The sequence below is a fragment of the Carettochelys insculpta genome, chromosome 23, assembly GCF_033958435.1.
Source record: "Carettochelys insculpta isolate YL-2023 chromosome 23, ASM3395843v1, whole genome shotgun sequence".
Lineage (NCBI taxonomy): Eukaryota > Metazoa > Chordata > Testudines > Carettochelyidae > Carettochelys > Carettochelys insculpta.
Genome location: NC_134159.1, coordinates 21,653,480 through 21,671,826, shown reverse-complemented (window position 1 = coordinate 21,671,826; position 18,347 = coordinate 21,653,480). Strand labels below are relative to the sequence as shown.

Genomic DNA, 18,347 nt, shown 5'->3' with positions numbered 1-18,347 from the left:
CGGCTGGCACCCAGCACTGCGCCCCCGTCCAGATACTCAGAGACTCCCGCCGTTCCCGGCTGGTGCGCACTGCCCCCGCCCCCCCGAAATTACCCTCCCCCTGGCTCTCCCAGCCCAGCCCGCCGCCGCTTGCGGCACGGAGCCCCGCTCACCCCCGCGCCGCCCGGCGTAGATTTCGCCCCTCCCTCCCCGGCATCCCATCGCCCTAGTAACCTGATGCCAAGCTCGGGCCGAACCACCCGGGAGGGGGCGCCGTGCCTGGCGTCCCGCGGGGGCTGAGGCTGCGGGGGGAAGCGCGGCCCCGCTCAGGAGGACCCGGTCCCTGTGGGGGTGTTTAGCGGGGGAGAGGAGGGGAAGGCGACCAGGATGGGAGCCAGTGGGCTGCTCCCCCCCCTCCGGCCCGAGCAGTTGGTGCAGTCCGGGAAGATGGCAGATGGATACATTGTGGCAGGTAAATGTATCAGTTTCTCTGGTTTCCTTGCGGTGCCTACCGCTCCCCGAGCCCCTTTCCTCCAGCGCCGCCTCGGGGCTGCTCTAGCTGCAGCTTCCCCACCTAGTCCCGGCAAGGCCTCACTGGCAGCCCGCAGGGCGGCAGCCCCTGCCCTGTGTGTGCCAGGATGGCCTGATCCGCCGACCCCTCCGGATTCGTGACCGTGTAACTGAATAGCAGCACAAGGGGTTACTCCAGGAATCACCAGGCTAAAGAGTCTCTGGTTGGCAGAAGCCCGGCCCAGGCAGGGCTGTAGCTGGGGAAACTTTCCTGAACAAACACCAGGCTCGGCTGGCATCAGATTACCTAAGAAACCAGAGTGCCATCTGGGTCTGGATACTCTGGGGAGTGATGGCTCAGGAACAGTTCCTAGAGCATTGTCTAGATGGGTGGATTCAAAAGCTGTGCCTTGCTTGCTGAGCTTCAGACCACTTCTCATTGAACCTAGGGTAAGATTATGGGGGAAATGAGGTGAGAAGGGGGTTGGGTGGCAAATGTGAAATTCCAGAGTTAGGGCTAAATTGTGTCTTATTTAAATTTGATTTTTAAGGGAGAACTGGCCTGAAACTGACAAGATGAAATTCATGAAAGAAGGGCAAAGTATTTCACTGAGGAAGGAAAACTCAAACACAAAATGGAGACTCAGGGGTTAGGCAGTAATCCTACAGAAAAGGGTGGGGGAGGGACTATGGTGGATCACAGATCCAGCAGGAGCCAACAGTGGGATGCAATTGCAATAGGGGCTAATTTAATCTGTGATGCATTGATTGGGGTACCATGTTACTCTGTAGCTTCACAACTAACAAGCAGTCCTGTAGTATTTTAGAGATTAACAAATTTATTAGGATATGAGCTTTGGTGAGTGATGAAAATCCAACATTGAAGAAAAGGGCCTCACCCACAAAAGTTCATGAATTAATGCGGTTGTTAGTCTCTATGGTGCTACAGGGACTGCTTGTTATTTGTAGGGTATTGGATGTGAGACATAGATGTAATTGCCCTGTTTTGTTCAGCACTGGTAAGGCCTCATTCTGGGCACCATACTTTAAGAAAGATGTGGACTTATCTGAGGGAGTCCAACAGAGAAGAACAAAAATAATCAAAGGTTCAGAAAACCTGACCTGAATATGCTTGTTTTTGAGAAAAAAGTGGACTGGGGGGGAACCAGATAATAGTCTTCAGTTGTTTTCAGGACTGTCAGTAAGGAGGACTATGATCAGCTTTTCCTCCTTGTCCACCCAATGACAAGACTTATGTAGAGTCAAAGGCCGACAGCATAACTTTCTGAAACTGTGGATTGCTCATGTCTGTGATAGCTGCCAAAAATCTTAGTAATCCAGTTTCTGTGGGCTCAGTTAGGACTCATTGTCACCTAAAGTTGACACATGCTCTAATTGTCTTTCAAAGCTCAGTCTTCAGGACGAATACCTCTTTAAAAAGTCTCTGAATTATTCTCTTTAAAATTACGCTTAATGCTGCAGGAGGCTGTCACTTCGGACATTCATTTTGTGTTGTACACAGCCATAGGGCCCTCAGTGGGGGTATAATGTATTTATTATTATTTTTGGCTGTCTGATCTTCTAGCCAAGGATACCTGTAATGCCATTCCCACCTGTATACATGATAATCAGATGACTTTCAAAGACTTGTAAGGTATGTTGTTTTAATGTCATTAAAGCTGTCTGTCTTCACCATAATTTTTCTTAAATTAACCAAAAAGAGTCCCAGGAACCTTCATTCCACCAAAGACTTTCCAGAAGGGGAAGCTGGCAAATGTGGAATAGAGATTTTCCTGAAAGCACAGTTCTTTTCTCAGGTGCACACAGATAGCAGCATATCTTACAACAATCCTTCCTACCTATGTATATCTCCCACTGATACCACCAGCAGGGAGAACAGCGTGCCAATCACAGAAGAGACTTTTGCTCAGAATTTCTAGCAATAAGGTGATCTGCCATCCAGCTGCCCCACTGGACGTTGTCCACTGAGAACTAAGTACATCTACACTTGGAGAGAGAGGTATGAGTCTCAACTGGAGGAGAACACGTGCACTTACTGTCATCGACCTTGTGTGCTAAAATGTAAACTGTAGCCTCTGCAGTATGATTCATGGGACAAGCTATACATCACAAGGCCATGCCCATCAGAGCCCCAAGGCACAGGGTCTTCTGCAAAAGCTACATTTGTTTTTAGCTCACTGGCTCTCTGAGAGCTAGCGTGGGTATGTCTCCTCCAGCTGTGAATCACATCCCTAGCTCCAAGTGCAGGTCTACCCAAACCTGCTCATCACTCCAGTATGACATGACAAAAGGAGCCGTGTCTCACAGAAGGCGATTGCACTGAGTAACTTCTCATTTGTCTAATCATATTGCCCCCATCTCTGTAACGGCTCAGCCCTTCAGGCATTAATTAATGTATGCTCACAGTCGGTGTCCCCTGGAAGCTGAGTGCTTGGGTGACCCAGCGGGTTAGCAGAGTGCCCACAGCCCTTATTTCTATTGGTTGTGCACATCTGCATATACCTTGGTGCATGTAACAACATTTATTCCACTTATGGGTGGAAAAATAGAGGGAACATTGCTCACAGTCCCCCTGAGATGCAGGAAAATATTATCATTCCTGCTTCTAGAGAGGGAACTGAAGCTCAGAGAAATTGAGTGACTTCCCCAAGGCCATGTGGTAAGTGTGTGGCTGACCTGGGACTTGAACTCCACTTGCTGGAATTCTAGTTTTTTCTATAACTGTAGGATCATCTCTTATGGTATTGCTGGTGTTTCCTCTTCAGGAACTCTTCGCTGAAAATGGAGGATGAGGTTAGCCTTTGGAATGCTGTCCTGTGTGGACCAAAGGCAGCTTCACGTTAAACTGTAAGACTGTGTTGTTCTGATCTCCAGCAGTGTTTTGTGGTTTATTGTTTATGATGTGATAATGCCCACCCTGGGTGACCATTCATGTCTGTCCTAAAGGGCTGAGAAAAGTTTGTCTTCCGCCAAAACGGATGAGACTTAGGGTTATTGTAAGTCACCCCATTCTGGTCTCTTTCACAAGCCTTCAGCACCAAGAGCATGCTGGGAGGTGGGGACAGTGACAGGTGGGGCAAATGGCACAGTTGCCTCAGGGCCTAGCAATTTAAAAGGGCCCAGAGCTCCATGTGGAGCAATCCGGATGGTGCTGATGGCTGAGTGAGGGTGGCATGGTGCAGTCTGGGTGGTAATGAGGACTGGCTGCCCCCAACCCTGCGCTTCTGCCCCAGGCCCCACCCCTTCATGGGCTCCCAGAACTGAACTTCACCTTCACTGCCCAGGGCCTAGGAAAGTCTGTTGCCAGCCCTGCTGGGAAGTTCTTGTAGCTCATGTTGTTGTGGAGAGTCTGTGCTCCTCTGGATATGGAGCCTCTCACATGGTAAAGGGCCTCTCTGGCTGCTCATTTACACCACTGGCTGTTTGGATCCCTGGGTGTTTTATTGTATTTTTCCCACAGCCCTGGGCTGCACCTTCGGTGACATGCCTCCAGGAGGCGCGGCACAGAATCTCAACTCTGGGTGCTGATGCCAGACTAGTGAGCAGCCTTTCCTACAACTCCCTGTTCTGTACCTTCCCATGGTATTCTCTCATAGGTGTGAACCCAGTTCAGCCCTCATTTCCTCAGCCATCACCCCTAAGGAGTAGAGTGCACCTGAGTGCTCTCTGGCAGATGCTCACAGATGTGCTGACTGGCTCCAGAGAGAGTCACGTCCAACACTCTTCATCTGGAGGGAATAGGGGATTGGCACAGAGCCTTTGAGGGAGGAAGAGAATCCAACAGACCACTTTTTAAAAGCAACTTGTGATTTGGATAGAAAATTTGAGCTTTTCTTAGGCTTTGGAGTTTTCTCATGCCAGCTGTGAGATGACAGGTTCTGAGCAGGCGGTTTTCTGAAATGAGTTTTATTTTCCAGATGAACATTTACTGTAGCAGACGCCTAGAGGAAGAGGTGACCTTCTCAGCAACAAGATGAGTGAATGGCAAAGGATTTTTGTGCAAAATCTGGCTATTCCTCCACACTGCCAGAGGAGACGACATCCCCCGAGGAAATCAACAGCATTTCAGTGTGCCCTGAAATATGTGGAGGGGAATTTAATTAAGCAGGTAAAGAAATATTCTGTCTGCCTTGTGGAAGTGTAGCTCCCATAACCATCTCTCGTTGACATTCTCCACTTGGATCAGAGTTCTAATTTTTAAATTTTCATAATAACTATTTAGGTTTGTGGAAGGACCTTTCCCCCATCTGGCACAATTTTCTGGTGCATTCTGGGGCCTTTTCACCTTTTCCTGGATATTAGGTGTTGACCCTTCTTGGAGGCATCTGGTCAGGCAAATCCTCCATTGTCAGCAATGTAACATCATGTTCAAATTACTGTAATTTTTTGGGAGCTGTGGGTGGGGGGATGCTGATGGGCAAGAACAGCTCCTCCCCGGCCAATAGTGCAGGATCTTCAGAGTAACACAGTTGATTACAAACAGGAACACTCATACCAAGGTAAGGTGCAGTGGATCTCCCTGCACATACCCTTTTGTTGCATCTGGCCCCAGAAAACACAATCTAATCCAGCAGTGGGCAAGCCAGGCTAGTGAGTGGGCTGCATGAGTGGCTTTCCTTCATCTCAGTGGGCTGCAAGATTGAAGTCAGGCATGTGTCCTAGCCATGACCCTGACAATTAGATTAAATACATTCAGCGGGGCTGACAGCCACTACGGGCTCAGGGGCAAGTTGTGTGTGTGGGGGGGGGGGGGGGGGCTGCTTTGTACACCACAAAGGGTGAAGACTTCGTCGGAAGGGGATGAGGCTGAGAGCAGTGTGTCCTTAGTGCCTGTTGATTCACAATGCAACAATGCTCTGGAAGTTCTAGGAGGGTTGGGGAGGAGTAAGTAAGTGCAGGGCCCCCAGTGTGTAAGAAGTGCTGTGGGAGAGGCAGGGAGGGTGTGTGTGGACCTCATCTGGAATGCCGGTGGGCTGCAGGTTGCCCAACCCTGATCTAATCTCTGTGCTAATTAAAAATGCAGCTTCAAGAGAAAGAGATTCTTAATGTGAGTTATCGGACAGATCTATCCAACTTAACTCATCAGAGCAGCTCTTACCTGTCTGCGTTGCTCTCATGAAGTCAGTGCTACTTTCACCTGAGCAGGGTAAGTAGCACTGACGTGTCAAAGTGAATGTCCTCAGGGCGTGTTTTCTCAGCAAGTGCCTCCATATACTTGAGTCACTAAGCTCTGGAAAGGGACTAACAGTTTGTTCTCGTTATTTACTTTGTAAGAAGAAATGCTCAGACCTGCTTCTGATCAGTAAAGTATAGTTTAGAAAATTAAACTTAAAAAATTCAAGAGTCAGTGTTTATAATTACTGAGCCTCACAGCAAATTGTATTTTCTTTCTTGGTCATATGCCATTTGGATTTGGTAAAGACTCAGCTTTCCCCAAGATCGGAGATAATGAAAGTGAAGGTCAGGTTCTGAAGGGCAAAATCTAGTCACACAGATTTTTGTTGTTATTCTTATCTGCTAATTTGAAGAGATTTTTTGTTCTGCTAGCTGGAAGGTTCAGCGAGGTGGGTCTGTAGTAATAATGGAAATTTTAAGCAGAATTACCATTGTCCTCCCTTTCTGAGGATTTAGAGAGGATTTTAGAACTAGACTGGAACATTTTTGTAGGTTTATATTTCAACAAGCAAATGCAGTTGGAGATGTTGTACTACGATTCTAATAATTTTAATAAAACATTCAGTGGGCTCGGGGATTGGGCCACTAAATAATGTCACGTTTGGTTTCTGTTCTTCTGAAGCTGACAGCAATATTGGATGTGAAAGGAGACTGATAGCTAAAAATCCTTTATTTTAACTATGGTAAAAAGATGACCTAGTTTTATTTTATTGTTAATATTTTTTGATAAATTCTTGGCTTCAGATTTGTATAGCTCCTTGTGTTACTGTGAAGAACAGATATTCTGATTCCAGGCCCAAGGCACTGCAGGGTGAGATTTCCAGAGCCAGCTAAGGGAAGTAGCCAGGCTTCTAGCAATATTCCTGGAAGCTGTCCCTTGGTTTAGAGCTGAAAATCTCAGCCAAATTTCACACGCTAATTCTGAACTCTGATGAGAACTTTCTTAAGGAGACATGTCTCTTGGCCAGTGGTTTTCAAATTCTAGTCTCTTGGTTAGCGTACCACCAGTGGGGCTGAGAGCCCCAGCAGACTTGGGGGTAAGGAGTGGGGCAGGGCTTGCTCCAGACCTTGGAAGAGGCTAAGCCTCAGATGGCAAGCGGCGGGGCCAAGTCACTCAGCCCTTAGCGCCACCTGGACCATGTCGCTGGCCCCCAGCCTGTGGAGCAACAGAGTGATATGCTCCCCTGGTCTTTTCAAAGGAGCCTGGAGCTCCTGGCTGCCCCCACTGCTGCTGAGGTGGTGGATGGGAGTTCTGGTCCCTTTGAAATGCTGGGTCCCTATACTGCTGTCCTACATCCCCCATCGGAGAGTCTGTGTACCACCTTCTTAAAAACCTGTTGTGAAATGAAACTCGTATACTGTCCCACCAGTATCAGAGGGGTAGCCGTGTTAGTCTGGATCTGTAGAGCAACGAAGGGTCCAGTGGTACTGGTACCACAGCTCAGGAATCTCTGCTCTAGAGGTTAAATGTTTTAACATTTGTTTAATTTCATTACTGTTTTTTATTAACTATTGTGCATTTACACCAGGGGTCAGCAATCCCTGGCATGTGAGCTGATTTAGAGTGGCATGTGGTGGGAGCTAAGCCTGCCCCTTCTCCCCCAATGCAGCATGAGGCTGGGCTGAAGCCCTTACAAGAACATGGGGCTGTGGTCAGAGTCCCCGCTGGGGAGCACCTACTGTGGTGTGGAGCCAGGGCCAGAGTCCCCACTGCACCAGGGTGCAGAGCTGGAGTGCAGGGTTGGTGCTGTCACGTGGTGCTGCAGCTTGGCCCCTGCCACTGGAGTCAGCACTTTTGTGTAATTGTGGGGGAAGAAAAATATTCTAGATCCCAGCAAGAAATGGCCTTTTATACTTTTAAATTAATCCTTGATAAAACAACACTGGGGTCACAAGCAGGCTGCTCTACCAGTCATAAGTAGGCCTGTTAGTGACTTTAGAAAGTATCATGGGCACTTGGCCCATACACAGAGATCAAAAGGTCACATTTCGGCACCCCGCCTCGGAAAGGTTGCTGACCCCTGATTTACACAATTACCAGTTTCTAAATATATTTTAAAATCCTTCTGGTTTAAAGAGATTCTCCAGTGCAGGCCTTTTTCAGTACCACCACTGTGTCTTGGTAACAGGAAAAGAAAGCACCACGATTAGAAGAACTGATCCTTAGCTGGGAGGCAGGCTAAAGTTACTGGTTCATGATCAAAGACAATAAAATAATCAAGTACTGATCTCAGGTGTTCTGAGAAAAAGCCCTTTGAAGTAAAATTCACTTACAAAATTCAAGCTTGAAAGAGGCTCCAATTGACAAGAATAGGACAAGCAGGGAACAATTTCTAAAGCAAGTGTTCCTTCCTGCTCTCCAAAAACATCCCCTTTGGAGAATATCACATCTGGTCTGTGCTTCACTTTGCAACAGGGATGGAACATAAGAAGAATTACTTTGTTCCATCTGAGGCATCTGGCATTGGCCACTGTCAGAAGACAGGACAATTGGTCTGGCTCCAAATGGTCCTTTGTATATTTTTATGACTATAAAGGACAAAACGTTTTTGAGAATTGACAAAATACTAATGAGCAGAAAAAGCCTTGTGGAACTATCCCAAATAAGACGGTTGCTGTCTGAGCGTGATAGGTAGCCAGTGTAATTGGTGTTTTTTGAGGATGAGGAAAGGGAAGTTTGAAATCATTTAAGAACTTTTTGTATGATTTTGCTTAATTCTGTGGATTGTTTGCAAAGTTTTCTGTGATGACTTGATTTGTTTGTTGTGTGAAATTTCTTGATTAGTTGTCATGAAGCAGGTAAATGGTTTGGTATTGCTGCTGTTCCATGACTGGATGAGTATCCAAGCCCTTCCGGCATGAACACTTACAGAAACAGTTTTGAGATTCACAGTCTGTACATTTTTCTGCCAGTAAAACTGGATCACTTTTTATCCTTTTTAAAATCCCAGCTTAAAATGTGTTTCTGCTGTGATGCCCACGGGTCACTCCCATCTGGCATTGGTTAGGCAGCTGTGACTCCTGTTCAACTCTGTTGCTTTTGTTACCTCACTTTCCTCTTCATCTGCACTGCAGTTGTCTGCCTGCCATGTAGCTTGGAAGTAATCTGGGGAAGGATCTGTCTTTATTAGGTATCTGCCCAGCACAATGTGACTCCTATCTTTGATTCAGGTTCCTATAGGGTACCATACTGCAAATGATACATCATAGCAATAATCATGGAAAGCTTTGCAGAATGGAAATGCAGAAGAGACATAAGTGTGACTGAATTTCTTTAAGTGAGTTGCTTTGATCAGGCGTCTTTGGTAAATGTTTTACATAATTTGCCCACTACGCATGTGCATTACACCAAATAGATGCTTAAAATTCATATGCATAAAGGTTTGCTTGCCAGTCCTGGGATTTCTCACTGCTGAGAAAAGTCACTTTCTGTTGTAGAATGACCTCAGTATCTGAGTTCACAGACAGGTGTAGCAGTACACACATATTGCAGGGTGAGACTGCCTGGCCTAGAAAAGTGCTGCTTGTCTGCACACTGACTTTATGGGTTGTATGTGCTGAACTATTGGACTGTAACTGTCAGAAGATAATGTCTTGGTGTTTTTTCTTTTTAATTATACTCAGGCTGTGGCCGCACTAGCCCCTTCATGGTAATGTGGCACTTTATAATATGCTAATGAGGCACTACCGGGAATATGCAGTGCCTCATTAGCGTAAAGGAGGCCATGTGTGCTTCGAAACTGCTGGTTTCAAAATGCACGCTGCACATGTAGCTGGGGGCCTTTCGAGACGGCCCCACTGATTTCGAAAACCCCTTCTTCCCAAAACCAAATGGGAAGAAGAGGCTTTTGTAATCAGGGGGCCATTTCAAAAGGCCCCAGCTACACAGGCGGCGTGCATTTCAAAACCGGCAGTTTCAAAGCATGTGGCAGCTGCCATTATGCCAATGAGGTGCTGCACATTCATGGTAGCGCCTCATTAGCATATTCCAAAGTGCAGCATTACCCAAGCCCCTCTGAAAGGAGAGGCTAGTGTGGCCACAGCCTTGCAGTTAGCTACTGACTATTATTCAGAGCCATTTTGATAAGACCAAAATTCTCAGTCTCTCTAATATGTGTAGGTACCTTTCAGTGCTGCTGCAATCAGGAATTCTTAAAGCTCCTCCTTAGGGTGTTTATTCTTATATTGCAGAGAGTGCTCGAAGGCTTGTCTGAGGTTGAATACCAGCTCCGCCTGTCCCTCTTTGACATCACATATCGTCATTTCTTTGGGAGAACATGGAAAAGTACCCCAAGACCTCTCAAAGTTGTGCCAGGACAGCTGCCCAAAGTGGTTTTCAATGAGGTAGGTTAAGAGCAGAGAACACAATTCATCTGAGAATGCTCAAACCTATTGATGGCACAGGGATGTTTTTCTGGATGAGCATAGGCTGTTTTGCCAGAGGAGAAGCATAGTGTTTCAGCCACAATGCAAGCAAAGCGTGACCTGCTCACCATAGCTCCAGCAACTGCCGTAAGTGGGGTATGACCCTCAAATGAGGCAAAGGGCTTGTCTACGTGGTGGAGCAATGCTTGCAAGAGAGTGATTTCTAGTAGGCCCGTGTGCTGTGCTGGAATTGGCCTGTGTAGATTGGTGATGGGCAATGTAGGCTAGTGAGTGAGCTGCATGAGTGGCCCTCTTTCATCTCAGTGGACCACTAGATTGTCGTAACCAAAACAGTCTCCTTGGGCCGAGTAGTTTTGCTAAGTGCACTTGCGTACCTAGAATTTTCAGGATTTGAACTGTAGCAGCAATGGGCTGGATACAGACGGAGCACAGGGCTCTCACAGTCAAGGTTGTGTGCAATCAGCAACCATCTCCCTTCACGCGCCCTTGCTTTAAGTGCATGCCACTTTAGTAAAACTGGTAGGAAAAAACTGACATGAATGACAAGCAGAAGAACCTGGAAACACTTTACATGGGCAACAGTAAACCAAATGTCTCATGGGCCACACATAGAGACCCCCTCATGGACCTCATGTGGCCTGTGGGATGCAGGTTGCCCACCACTGGTATAGACCCCTTTACTATGTGCAATAAATAAAAATCACACATGACTCAGTGCAGTGCTTTCCATGGCCATTTCTGCACAGGCCACTTCCTTCGGAAGTGACATGCTAATACAGGGAGTGAAATATGGTAATGAGGTGCAGATGTAAATTTCCTGCACCTCATTAGCATAATGTCATGTGATTTGGAGTCCGGAAGACCATTGTTCCGGACTCCAAGATGCCGTGTAGAAGCGCGGCTGCTGGGGGGGTGCTTCCAGAAAGAATTCTTTCTTCTGGAGGCCCCTTCTTCCTGAAAATTTTTGGAAAGAAGGGGCCTCTGGAAGGTGGATTTCCTTCTGGGGACTGCACTTCTACATGGTGTTTTGGAGTCTGGAAGAACGGTCTTCCGGACTCCAAATCACATGATGTTATGCTAATGAGGTGTGGGGAATTTGCATCTCTGTTTCCTCATTAGTGTTTTGCTCCCTGTATTGGCATGCCACTTCCAAAGGAAGTGGCCTGTGTAGAAATGGCCCATGTGCATAGTGAAGGTGCCCTTTGATTTACCCTTGGAACCTGTGTGTGTGTCAAGTACTTGATGTGCCTGCAGCCCTACCACGAGATCTAGTGCAGTCCTGGTCACGTTGGATAGAGGCTAGTGCAGGTACAAGTGCTTTGCAAGAGTAACCATGTGTTTCACACGGTGATCCTGACTTTGCTGACGTCACCTGCTCATTAATATAGAAAGACAACAGAGAGCGGGTAGCCGGTTCAGTCGCAGTCTGTCTGTCTGTCTGCATCTATGGAAATCTGCTGCAGGCTGCATGGCCACAGTTGCAAAACTGGACACTTTTTTACCAGTAACACAGGTGAAGTGAGCAGGAAGCCGTCATGGAGACATACAACTGAGGTAAAGAATTCAGGATATAGACATCAGACCCATTACATACCGTCAATAAAATACCATTGGTACCAATGGACTGGCGTAAATAATGAGTAGTAATCATGGGCTGTTATGCTCCTGAATGTTAGAAAGTAAAAGAGGGTATTTCTATCATAAATCATGCAGCTCTCTTCTGACAGTGTAACCTCAAAGAGCTGCTCTGAGTTGTAACACAAATCTGCTGGATGCTCTTCAGACTGTAATGGAAGGGCTCTTTTCCCCTTCAGAACATAATCCCTGCACGTTTTTACAGGTAACTATAATAAACTGTGAATCTCCTGCTTCATCTCTGTGCTCCATTTGCTTTCTAAGCTGGAGCTACTTCCAGCCTTGCCCAGCTCTGGCCTCCCTGACGAAGTGGGTTGTCACCCACAAAAGCTTATGCACCAATAAATCTGTTAGTCTATAAGTTGCCACAGGACTTCTTGTTGTTTTTGTGGATACAAACTAACACAGCTACCCCTCTGATACTTGGTCCGCTACAGATCCTTGGGAGGCTATTTACCTCTCTCCACTGTGGAAATTGACCATTTACTTTTACTCTGTTTATCTTTTAATGAGCTGTTGATCCATGAGAGGACTGTCCCTCTTACCTGTGACAGCTTACTTTGCTTAAGAACCTATCAAAGGGTTTTGGAAAGTCCAAGTAGACTGTGTCCACTGGATTCCCCTTGTCCACATGTTTGTTGATGCCCACAAAATATTCTAATAGATGGCTGAGGCATGATTTTCTTTTACAAAAGTGTATTGCCTCTTGCTCAACAAATCATGTTCATCTATGTGACCAATAATATTGTTCTTTACTATAGTTTCAATCACAGTACCTGGTACTGAAGTTAGGATTACCAGCCTGTACTTGCCAAGATTACCGCTGGAGCCATTTTTTTTTTAAAGAGCATCCCATTACCTGTTCCCTAGTAATCTGGTACAGAGGCTATGTAAGTGATAGATATGAAATTGAAGAACTAGTAACTGGTATGTAGCCTGAGTTCCTTCACTACTGTTGAGTGAGCCTGCTCCCTTATTGCTGGTAGGTTCCTCAATTTGTTCCCAAACCTCCTCTACTGACATGCAATTTGGGGCAGTTCCTCACATTTCTTGATGCCTTAAATGACTGCTTCTTGGAGCAGCTAGTACAGGAACCCACAAGGGGAGAGTCGATTCTCGATCTAGTCTTGACTGGAACGCAGGATCTGGTCCAAGAGGTAACTGTTACTGGACCGCTTGGAAATAGTGACCACAATATAATAACTTTTAATATTCCTGTGTTGGGAAGAACACCGCAGCGGTCAAACACTCTGGCATTTAATTTCAAAAAGGGGAATTACACTAAAATGAGGAAGCTAGTTAAACAGAAACTAAAAGGTAGAGTAATTAAACTAAAATCCCTGGAAGCTGCATGGAAACTGTTGAAAGACACCATACTAGAGGCCCAACTTAAATGTATACCCCAAATAAAAAAACACAGTAAGAGACCTAACAAAGAACCACCATGGCTAAACAGCCATGTTAAAAAGGCAGTGAGAGAGAAAAGGGCAGCTTTTAAAAAGTGGAAGTCAAATCCTAGTGAGGAAAATAGAAAGGAACATAAACACTCCCAAATTAAGTGTCATAATGTAGTAAGAAAAGCCAAAAAAGAGTTTGACGAACAGCTAGCCAAAAATTCAAAAAACGATAGTAAAATGTTTTTTAAGTACATTAGAAGCAGGAAGCCTGCTAAAAAAGCAGTGGGGCCCTTGGATGATAAAGATATAAAAGGAGCGATCAAGGAAGACAGTGCCATTGCGGAGCGATTAAATGATTTCTTTGCTTCAGTCTTCACGGCTGAAGATGTTACAGAGGTTCCTAAATCTGAGCCAGCCTTTTTAGGTGACAAATCTGAGGAACTCACTCAGATTGAAGTGACATTAGAGGAGGTTTTGGAATTAATTGATAAGCTGAATAGTAACAAGTCTCCAGGACCAGACGGCATTCACCCAAGGGTTCTGAAAGAACTCAAATGTGAAATTGCGGAGTTATTAACAGTGGTTTGTAACCTATCCTTTAAATCCACTTTGGTACCAAATGACTGGAAGACGGCCAATATAACACCAATATTTAAAAAAGGCTCTAGAGGAGATCCTGGCAATTATAGACCGATAAGTTTAACATCAGTACCAGGCAAATTAGTAGAAACACTAGTAAAGAGTAAAATTGCAAGGCACATAGAAGAGCACAATTGTTGGGCAAAAGTCAGCATGGTTTCTGCAGAGGGAAGTCGTGTCTAACTAATCTATTAGAATTCTTTGAAGGGGTTAATAAACATGCGGACAAGGGGCACCCAGTGGACATAATATACCTAGATTTCCAGAAAGCCTTTGACACGGTCCCACACCAAAGGCTTTTATGTAAATTAGGTGGTCATGGGATAGGAGGAAAGGTCCTTTCATGGATCGGGAATTGGTTAAAAGACAGAAAACAAAGGGTGGGAATAAATGGTAAATTTTCACAATGGAGGAGGGTAACTAGTGGTGTTCCCCAGGGGTCAGTCCTGGGACCGATCCTGTTCAACTTGTTCATCAATGATCTAGAAAATGAGGTAAGCAGTGAGGTGGCAAAGTTTGCAGATGACACCAAGTTGTTCAGGACAGTCAAAAGCAAAAGGGATTGTGAAGAACTACAAAAAGATCTCAGCAAACTGAGTGATTGGGCAGCAAAATGGCACATGAAATTTAATGTGGGTAAGTGTAAGGTAATGCATGTTGGAAAAAATAACCCAAATTACACGTACTACATGATGGGGTCAAATTTAGCTACGACAGATCGGGAAAGGGATCTTGGAGTTATAGTGGATAGTTCTCTGAAGACATCCACGCAGTGTGCAGCGGCAGTTAGTAAGGCAAATAGGATGTTAGGAATTATTAAAAAAGGGATCGATAATAAGACAAAAGATATCATACTTCCCCTATATAAAACTATGGTACGCCCACATCTCGAGTGCTGCGTGCAGATGTGGTCTCCTCACCTCAAAAAAGATATATTGGCATTAGAAAAGGTTCAGAAAAGGGCGACTAAGATGATTAGGGGCTTGGAAAGGGTCCCATATGGGGAGAGGCTAGAGAGACTGGAACTTTTCAGTTTGGAAAAAAGGCGATTGAGGGGCGATATGATAGAGGTATATAAAATCATGAATGGTGTGGAGAAAGTGAATATAGAAAAATTATTTACCTTTTCCCATAATACAAGAACTAGGGGACACCAAATGAAATTGATGGGTAGTAGGTTCAAAACTAATAAAAGGAAATTTTTCTTCACACAGCGCACAGTCAACCTTTGGAACTCCTTGCCCCAGGAGGCTGTGAAGGCCAGGACTCTATTAGGGTTTAAAAAAGAGCTTGATAAATTTTTGCAGGTTAGGTCCATAAATGGCTATTAGCCAGGGATAAAGTATGGTGCCCTAGCCTTCAGAACAAGGGCAGGAGATGGATGGCAGGAGATAAATCACTGATCATTGTCTTCTGTTCTCCTTCTCTGGGGCACCTGGCATTGGCCACTGTCGGCAGATGGGATGCTGGGCTCGATGGACCTTTGGTCTGACCCAGTATGGCCATTCTTATGTTCTTATGTTCTTATTTGAGGCTTAAAACGGAGTAGTTGGGGTGTGGAGCTAACCCCCCACGCCCTCTGCAGTGAAGACTGATTCAAAGAATTCATTTAGGCTTTCTTCAACTGCCTTGCCTTTCCTGAGAGCTCCTTTAGCACCTCAGTCATCCGATGGCCCCGCTGACCACATGGCAGACTTCCTGTATCAGATGTAGTTAAAGTATTGCTGTTATTAGCTAGTTGCTCATCAAATTCTGAGCTGCCCTGCCTAATTATACTTTTACACTTGTCTTGCCCAAGTTTATGCTCCTTTCTATAGGCCTCACTAGGATTTTTAACAGGTGCTTTTTTGCCTGTAATTTCCTGTTTTACTCTAGGGTGTGTCTATACTAGCTGGCTACTTCAAAGTAGCTGGCACAACGTTGGAATAGTACGCATCGCACCTACAAGTGCCGTGACCTATTTCGATGTTGAAATCGATGTTAGGCAGTGAGACATCGAAATTGCTATTCCTATCTGAAGATGGGAATAGCGCCCTACTTCGATGTTCAGCGTCGAAGTAGGGCATGTGTAGATGATTCACATCCCTCTACGTCAAAATAGTGGGGTCCTTCATGGCGGCCATCAGCTGAGGGGTTGAGAGATGCTCTGTCCAGCCCCTGCGGGGCTCTATGGTCGTTGCATGCAACAGCCCTTAGTCCAGGGCTTCTGGCTGCTGCTGCTGCTGCTGCTGCTGCTGCTGCTGCTGGGGGTCTGTGCTGCGTGCACGGGGTCTGCAACCAGTTGTTGGCTCTGTGGATCTCGTGCTGTGCAGGCCGTGTGTGTCTGGGAGGGGCCTTTTAAGGGAGTGGCTTGGGGCTTTGATGGCCCCTTATTTTGACGGGGAGCGTTTGTGTGTGTGGACACTCTGCATTTCCTTCCGGGGCAGCTCCTTTCGATGTTCTCTGTTGTTACTTTGACATTGAACATCGACAGCCCCAGCCCTGAAGGATGTGTAGATAATACTCATTGAAGTAGCCTATTTCAATGTTCTTACTTCGAAATAGGCTACTTCAACGTAGTGTGCTAGTGTAGACGTAGCCCTAATGTTTAGCCATGGTCCTATTAGTTTGGTCCTTTTGCTATATTTTGGTGGGGGGTATACATTTAGTTCAAGCCTCTGTTACTGTGTTTTAAGTGGTCTCCATGCAGTTTTCAGGTATTTCATCTTTGCAACTGTTCCTTTTAATTTTCATTTAGCCAAGTTCCTCATTTTTGTATAGATCCCCTTTTTAAAGTGAAATGCTACTGTTTTGGGTTTCTTTGGTGATTTTCTCCCTAAAAGAATGATAAATTTGATTATTTTAGGGTCATTATTACTGATTGGTTCATCCATCAGCATCTTTTGGATCAGATCCTATGCTCTACCTAGCGCTAAATCAAGAATTGCCTCTCCCCATGTAATTTCTACGACAAGCTGCTCCAAGAAGTAGTCATTTAATCTATCTAGAAATGTTATCTGTGTGTCCCTTCCTAAAGTGATATGCGTCCAGTCAATACGACTGGTTTCTATGTCCACTGGCAGTCCCTTTCCTTCTTCAGTCCCACCTGCTTCTAATGATTTTTCTTTCCCATGTCTGGATCCATCCATCCATCCATCTGTCCATCCATCATTTCTCCCTCCTTCTGTTTTTTTGAGATGAGACAGCCAAGTTGTACTTTATCTGCTTGAACATTTAATCCTAGAAGATGAACATGCCACTGTTTGCATAGGTCATAGAACTTTGTTTCATTGCAAGGTTCTTAAGCAAACTTCACTTTTAAGTGAACAAAGAAGGAATTTTTTAACAAGCATAAACTAGTTTCTGACCTTTTAGCAAAATAAGCTATTTTCTGAGCAAGAGAGGTTATATCCAGCCTCAGTCAATGCAAAAGTGCTTCCATCCCTCATGCTGCCTTGAAGGTATGGACCAAACACATGCTCTCCTGGAACAGAATAATTCAGAGCTGCAGAGCACCTGTTTTTGTGGAGACATTCACCGAAATAGTTTAAGTAAGATTGTTAGTTAGTCATATAACAATGTGACTCTTTTGATGTTTGTACTTTAATAACATGACTATATCATATTTTCTGTTATGAAATGTGACTGTTTCTTGCTCCAGGGATAACATCCTATAAGGAGGCGCAACTCCATGGTGTAGAGAACACATATACAAAGTGGATGAAGATGGGTTGCACCAGATTATTTTAAAATAACAGTGGGGAGAAGAACACTTGAAAATATAAGACAAAATGCTTCCCTTGAGTTTTAGATGGAACGTAATCCACTTTCTAGGTTCTAATTTCTATGGTTCAGTTGTGCATATATAGTATTTGATACAATCTAGCTGAGCCCAAGTGTTTATTGTGCTGGGGATTTGCTTTTCAGAGGTGCTGGTCCCACACAGCTCTAGCCACAAAGGCAGAGAGCTCTTGATGTTCAAAACAGGCCCTGACGGTTTGCAGGATCAGGTGTCTTTGGTTGTGCATGTTTTCCTCATTGATGCTTCCGTGGGGCTGTTCATTTGTCTCCATTTGGATACCTGTCATTCTTCACAGAAATTTGCACTCACTCCTATCTTTTTATACACTGAGAACAATAACAATTCTTACAAATGAAGTATTGAATATGGCTGTGATTTGTTGCAGATGCCTCATTAGGAGACAATTATGTCTCTATTATGCCAAATCAGTTTCCATTTCAATACAAAACACAGGCCTTTTGTTACTTCAGAAGTTGGACCAATAAGAGATATCGCTTTACCTAACTCTTCTCTCTATGTTCGGGAACCAACAGGGCTACAATAATATTGTGTAGTTAATTTCGTTTTGTCTTGTGTTATGTCTGAGATCAGACAACAGAGGGCAGTGGTACTCTAAGAATGAAAATGAATTCTAAAGTAAATTAACAACATTCTTCAAGCATAGCAGTGTCCTCTCATTACCTTGACAGTTGTAATTCATAAAACCAGGGTATTTCTTTATTTTTTTTTTAACAAATTAAATCAACTCAAAGAATTTTCACCCATTTGTATATTAGATAAAAATTTGGAAAATTCTGTAAAGGCAGACTTTTAGAGACATGCCT

General features: G+C 45.0%; 1 protein-coding gene across 2 annotated transcripts in view; it reads left to right on the top strand.

Moving 5' to 3' along the window:
* The first annotated feature begins 3,272 nt into the window (after positions 1-3,272).
* Positions 3,273-18,347, top strand: part of NPHP4 (nephrocystin 4) — a 111,987-nt gene continuing 96,912 nt past the window's right edge. For both annotated transcript variants that reach the window (XM_075018163.1, XM_075018162.1), the window contains exons 1-3: positions 3,273-3,357; positions 4,428-4,618; positions 9,877-10,029. In XM_075018163.1, the coding sequence (XP_074874264.1) occupies positions 4,484-4,618; positions 9,877-10,029 (288 nt within the window). In that variant the 5' untranslated portion in view covers positions 3,273-3,357; positions 4,428-4,483. The remainder of the gene's footprint in view (positions 3,358-4,427; positions 4,619-9,876; positions 10,030-18,347) is intronic.